General features: G+C 39.1%; 1 protein-coding gene across 1 annotated transcript in view; it reads left to right on the top strand.

The window, feature by feature from the left end:
* Positions 1 to 6547, top strand: part of LOC138011441 (nucleotide-binding oligomerization domain-containing protein 2-like) — a 9471-nt gene extending 2924 nt beyond the window's left edge. Inside the window, exons 4-5 of the mRNA XM_068858434.1 lie at positions 3394 to 4188; positions 4246 to 6547. Of these exons, the coding sequence (XP_068714535.1) occupies positions 3394 to 4188; positions 4246 to 5924 (2474 nt within the window). The 3' untranslated portion in view covers positions 5925 to 6547. The remainder of the gene's footprint in view (positions 1 to 3393; positions 4189 to 4245) is intronic.
* The last annotated feature ends 300 nt before the right edge of the window (positions 6548 to 6847 follow it).

Below are 6847 nucleotides of genomic sequence, written 5' to 3'. Positions count from 1 at the left end.
GCGTTGTTTGTTTTTTCTCCAGGAAAAGTCGGTGGATTTGTTTTGAGGAAACATCAAAAATTGGAACCAAATTATTACTTATCAGAATAGCTGGTGAATCCGGAAGTGGATCGATTACCGGTGCAGTAGTTGCCCTTTTAATTGCCAAGCGCCAGCTGGCAGGCATAGAGTTAATGATACCCATAATGAAGAAATCTTGCACTGGGTTAAGAACTTTTTCAGTTGAGAATAAGTCACAATTTTTTTAAAAACCTAGCTCTGCAACATCTGTGCGATACACACATTTCTTGTCAATGCAGAGAATCTTATTATTCCAAATGACTTCACTTGCAATTTCGGGTAGCGAGCTGGGCATTTTTCCGTTTACTTCGGACCATGCATCGAAACATTGCTTGCAGAAACTAGGTAGGTAAATGCTTAATTTAGAAGTATCAAAGTTACAATGCAATATGAGCTTCCCACCGACAGGGACAAGAAGCTCATTTAAAAACGCTTTCCACGGACTTTCATATTCCTCCAAATATTTTTTTAGGCATATTACTCGTCTTGTGCGAACCATAGAATCAATATCAAGCATAATTAAGCCACCCTTCTCAACTTCCGATGTCATCACATTTCGTTTTACTTAGTCTTTTCCATTCCAAATAAAATAGTAAAACAGAGAGTCAGCTTCTTTAACAAGGTCTTTAGAGATTGGCAACACCGACGCTCTAAACATAAGCTTGGGGATGGCAAAGGTTTTTATAATTTGTATTTTACCAAAGAGAGAAAGACCGCGCCATTTCCACAAATTAATCGTCTCCTTAATTGATTTCAAAGTATTCCTAAAATTCAATTCACCTCTTTGTTTAGCGTCATAGCCAAAATAAACGCCTAGAATTTTATTGGGGTTACAAAGATTTGGCAAATCAGAATGGCCCTCCCAAAGTGTTCTACTATTTCCTAAACCTAAGGCTTCGGTTTTTTTCATTACTTATTTTTAAGCCAGAACTCTCACCAAAAGTCTTCAGCGTAACAAATAGGTTTGTATAAGAACTGCTGTCTTTAAAAAAGCAGGTCATATCATCAGCTAAGAGGGAAAGCTTAACAGATTCGTCTCGTATCGTAATGCCGTCAATGCTATCATCTTCTTTTATCTTAATAGCTAAGGTCTCCAGAGCTATTATAAAAAGGTAGGGAGAGAGAGGATCTCCTTGTCTTACTCCCCTACTTAGCGCAAAAGGTCCTGTAGTGAAACCGTTATTAATTACACAGCTAGAGGCGTTGTTGTATAAGACACGTATCCACTGAATGAAAGGACCAAAATTAAATGCATGTAGTACTCTTAAAAGAAAATTAAAATTCAGAGAATCGCAAGCTTTTTCAAAGTCTATAGCTACTAAAATCCCAGGAATATCTTTGTACTTAGCGTAATCAATCACATCATCGATCGTTCTAACGGCATCAAAAATTGTCCTCCCCTTGACAAACGCATTTTGATTAAAATGAATTACTTCCGGAAGCACCTTTTCCAAGCGCTTTGCCAAAGTTTTAGACGCCAATTTAGCATCAACATTTATAAGAGATATTGGACGCCAATTCTTCACCAACCTTTTGTCCTTTCCTTTCTTTTCTTTTTCATTTAACATTACTGACAATATTATCATTCGAATTATGCGCAATTTAGCTTGGTAGATATCTTTTCCTATATTTCGGCGGAAAAGAAAAAAATAATCAAAGCTTCCATGAGCGACAAAAGTAGTTGAGACACTGTACTGGAAAGATCACAATTACGAAACTGAAATCGATCTTTGAGTTTCCACTTGCATTTTCCCCTCACCATTCAATGTTGGCGAGGGAAAAAGTGTTTATCTTAAAAAAACAACATCGTGGGAGGGGAGGGGGTTAGATGAATAGATTAAGGGGGGAGGGGGGAATTTATTCAACATTCCCAAAAAGGGGCTCGATTTGTGAATTTGCTGATACGGCAGGTATTGCATTGCTCACTTCTCCGTAAAAAAAATAAAAAACACGAGCCAGGAAGAAAGCCTCAAAAGAACATTTTCGTCGCAGAGCTGATTTTAGTCCCGAAATTTACATCGTGTGGCTTCCAAATTAAACCGAGCCGCAAGCAAAGTTCCGTCCAAAATACCAAGAAAGACGTATGTCAAGCTCAATTTCTGCCTACTGACCAGATGTTGCAGATCACACAAAAATGTGTTTAGATCAAAGCAAAATCTCATTTCGCAAATGGACTTATGCGATCTTCATGTTGGTAATAATTATGAAATAAGTCAGAAGGCAACATTTTATCGCAAGCTATCAAATCCCTCGGAAAGTACTCATTTATAGCTCAAAACCTGTTCTCGATAAATATCTCTTACATAATCCGAGTCCATTTTGCTTATATTAATGTACACCAAAAAAAAAACCCCTAAATTTTAAAGAAAAAAGTGGACACCTGGGCCCGGTTGTTCGAAAGACGATTAACTTAATCCAGGGTTATCGTAAACTTTTGTTTCATGCTTTCACCTTTTTGGTGAAAGTTTCTTTTGCCTATTTTTGTTTTTCAAGTTTGACTTCTTCTAATGTAAAGTTCCGCCGAATATCAGCGTTGAACAGCATGTGTGAGAAGAGAAATAAAATCCTTGGTTATTTTTTAATCTGGGATTAGCGCTAATCGGCTTTTGAACAACCGGGCCCTGTAAAAGACAGTCTATTCTTATCGTAAAACAAAGGTGTGTGTATGCATAAAGGCCTGTGCGGAAATCCTGTCAAATGCTGTTGTGTAGCAAGTCAATGACGAAGCAATCTCGAATCCGTTTGTATGAAGTTTGGTCGTGTCTTAGTCTAGTGTTATTTATCTTTGTTTGGAGACAGTTGAGTTCTCAGTTTAAGATTATGCTTTTCTTCTCTCCTTTGTTTTTTTTTTGAAATTTGAGCCTGAAAACGTTCTTAATAAGTTTGACCAAAAACTGAGTTGTCCTTCAGTGTATCAAATGCAATGAGAAAACCACATTGTCAATGTTAAAGAAACGTCGCTAACTGTAAGTGTTTGAGTTAATTAAAAATAAATTCAAAACACAAATGAGCAACTGACTCTCAGGTTGGGAATGTTCTTAGTAGGTTATTAGAATTTTGCTTCAGCCTGAACGTTCTTATAAAAATAAGTGAATGTATATTAGATAACATATTATTAACTTCCAAGTATTCCATGGTAGGGGGAAATGCATCTTTATTATTACTGACTCTAAGCTAGATAATCATCGCAGTTGACAAGGCCTTCTTACTCGGCAGTTCAATATGTGAATAATATTTCATTTATTCAACAAACACAAAGGTATTTTTCTGCTCTGTATTTCTGGTGAGTGAGCAATGACGATTTTTGTTTTAATTAATGACTGCTTGTTTCAGATTCTTTTGGGCCAGCTGACTTTATCGACGATATTCGAGAACTCTACAAAACTCGAGAAGGATGGCTTGCGCCATTCCCGTGGTGCGAAGAGTTCCGATTCCATCTTGATAACATTTTCTCCAGGCTTAAAATGGTTAACAGAAAAAAAGAACGCGGGACAAAAACTGGCTGTATTGTCAACACCTCAGAAATCTTCAAACCACACCAGGAATGTTTTCAACCCAGAAAGGTTTTGATTGAAGGGCAGCCAGGAATGGGAAAGACAACCTATTGTAACAAGGTTGCTTACGATTGGGCTAAGAACTGCAAAGCCGAAAATTCGTTTCCTGATTTCCAAGTGTTGCTATTGTTGAAATGTAGAAACATTGACTCTGACTTATGGGACGCTATTGATGACCAGCTTTTACCGAAAGATATGAAGAAAGAAGAAAGAGAGAAGTTCTTCACCTCCGTTCGGAACAATCAGTCAAAGGTTTTGCTAATACTTGACGGATTGGATGAGTTGCCAAACCATAAATTACCTGACTACAAAGAAATCATTCAAGGCAGAATACTTCCAAAATGTTACTTAGTGGTTACTGCACGACACGAAGCTGCAATAAAAGTACGAGAATGCTGCGACACCTTATTAGAGGTCGAAGGATTTACCGAAAACGACGCGGAAGATTTCATCCGGAGATATTTCAAAACCGAAGAGCATTTTGCGAAAAAGCTCTTGGACAAGCTGCACACAGACACAAGCCTTAAGGAACTAACTGCAAATCCATTAAATACAGCACTTCTTTACCTCCTTTGTGAAGACTTCCAAGGAGTTTTGCCAAAAGCTTGAACTCTTCTTTTCCTCGAAATAGTGCAACGTGTGCTGAGAAGGTATAGGAGGAAGAAAGAACTACCAGAAACGGACCAAGACCTAACTCAATTATACCACGCTGAATTAAAGCACCTAGGTGGTATTGCGTTGAATGGCTTGCTCAACGATGAGATGTATTTCGAGCAGGGCGCATTCCAAAATTGTACCAGCAATTTAACACCTGAATTCGGATTTCTGTCAGTTCAGCTTGGACGCAGCAAACGAAGACCAAGTCTATGGTACGGGTTTCTTCACAAGAGCTTTCAGGAGTTCTTCGCTTCATTTTATCTTTGTTGCCAGCTTGTCGATGAAGAAATTAGTCCTGATAGCTTAGCTGCTGACACTAGATATTTTAATGAGTTTGAAGAGGTACTTATTTTTACTTGTGGTTTACTGGCTCGACGCTGCGAGGCAAAAGCCCTGGCACTTATGGGAAGTATAACAAGTCAAATTAACCATTTGCATTTAGTTAACCCAGGAAAAAGCGATTACTTTTTCTGGGTTGCTTTTGATTGTATCAATGAATGTGAGAAAACTCAGGATACCTTCGCCAAAGAATTGGCGCACTCTCTTGGTTCGCTTCTTCAAATTCATCGTCTTTGTTGCCCTCAGCGGATATGTGACAGTGGCGCTGCAGTATTGGCTGACACATTGGAAACAAATTCAACGCTAACCCATTTATATTTAGTGAAAAGTGCGATTGGTGAGTCGGGTGCTGTTGCACTAGCTAAAGCAATGGAAAAAAATTCAACGCTGACAGAGCTGGATTTGTCTTTCAATGAAATCGGTGACTCAGGTGGTGCTGCACTTGCTAAAGCAATGGAACAAAATTCAACGCTGACCCACTTGGCTTTGTTGAACAATAAAATAGGTGTCCCAGGTGCTACTTCACTGGCTCAAGCAGTGGAAAAAAATTCAACGCTGACAAAGTTGTATTTGTCGAACAATAAAATCGGTGACTCGGGTGCCGCTGCACTGGCTAAAGCAGTGGAAAGAAATTCAACATTGACAGAGTTAGTTTTGTCTTACAACACAATCAGTGACTCGGGTGCTGTTGCAGTGGCTAAAGCAATGGAAACAAATTCCACTCTGAAGAAGGTGGTTCTATCCAACAATAAAATCAGTGTCCCGGGTGCTGCTGCACTGGCTAAAGCAGTGGAAACTAATTCAACATTGACCAAGTTGGATTTGTCTTTCAATGGAATCGGTGACTCAGGTGATGCTGCACTGGCTAAGGCAATGGAAAGAAACTCAACACTGAAACAGTTGGTTTTGTCGAACAATAAAATCGGTGTCCCTGGTGCTACTTCAATAGCTAAAGCAGTGGAACTGAACTCAACGCTGATAAAGTTGTCTTTGTCTAACAATGAAATCGGTGACTCAGGAGCTACTGCACTGGCCAAAGCAGTGAAAATGAATTCAACGCTGGCAGAGTTGGTTTTGTCTCATAATAAAATCAGTGACTCTGGTGCTGCTGCACTAGCGAAAGCAACGGAAATAAACTCAACGCTAAGAAAGTTGTATTTGTCTTACAATGCAATCGGTGACTTGGGTGCTGCTGCACTGGCTAAAACAGTGAAAGTAAATTCAACGCTGACAAAGTTGGATTTGTCTTACAACAAAATCAGTGATTCAGGTGCTGCAGCCCTGACTAAAGCAGGGGAAAAAACTCCATACTGACACAGTGTTCTCGTGCAGTTTTAAGAATTGTATACTAATCGTATAAACCGGTTTCGAAACGTTTTCAAACTATTGTAGCGAGTTTTACATTGAAGTAAATCGTTGGCCTTTTTTTTTTTTTTTTGGAAATAGGAAGCGATTTTGAGAACCTAAGGCCAGAGCCCTAAGGAAGCCCATCAAGCGTTTTGTTGCAATGCATAACGATTCCCGGGAATTCTTTGAGCGAGAATCATGGGCCTTATTCACGCGGCGGCCATATTGGCCATAGACAATAGATTTCGTACCCCGAGCCTCGAGTTGAAATGTTTGGGAACGAGTTTCGGTGGGGACTCATCACGGCCGCCGTGTGATTAAGGTCCATTCTTTTTTACGCGAAACACAATTTTTTTAAAAAAGCTGTTGAAAAGGGCATTTCTCAACATTCCAAAAATGTAGTTTTCTGAGAACCAAAATTGTTGAGTCTGCCGCTTGCAGTAAATTGGAGAGCCCGTCGCATTTTTTTAAATTGATCACGACAGTGATAAACGAAGTACAGTACATACAACATTGCGAAGAGTTGTCAATAAACGTCTGTAAATATTAACGACGGCAATAATTTGATTGAAAAGAGATATTACTTTAGTCATTATAGAATAAACCAAACCTCGTCCCCAGGGTCTCTCTTCTCTGTCTCCGTCGTTGAGAAAAAGAAAGAAAATATTTTTCTCAACGACAATGGAGGCAGAGAAGAGATACCCTGGGAACGAGGTTAAAATAAACCTTGTGTCATTCAATTTGTTGGCTTTGACGATGTATTTGAGGTTCAAAGAAAAAGAAAATACTTCACGCGTTTTTGTGTTGAAGCAGTCTTAAGTGAATACGAGGTGAGGCTCGCAGGTTTTTCCACAGGCAACAGTGAATTCAAACTGAAAACGTTTAGGCAA

Source organism: Montipora foliosa, chromosome 1 (genome assembly GCF_036669935.1).
Source record: "Montipora foliosa isolate CH-2021 chromosome 1, ASM3666993v2, whole genome shotgun sequence".
Lineage (NCBI taxonomy): Eukaryota > Metazoa > Cnidaria > Anthozoa > Scleractinia > Acroporidae > Montipora > Montipora foliosa.
This window is presented reverse-complemented; position numbering and strand designations above follow the sequence as displayed.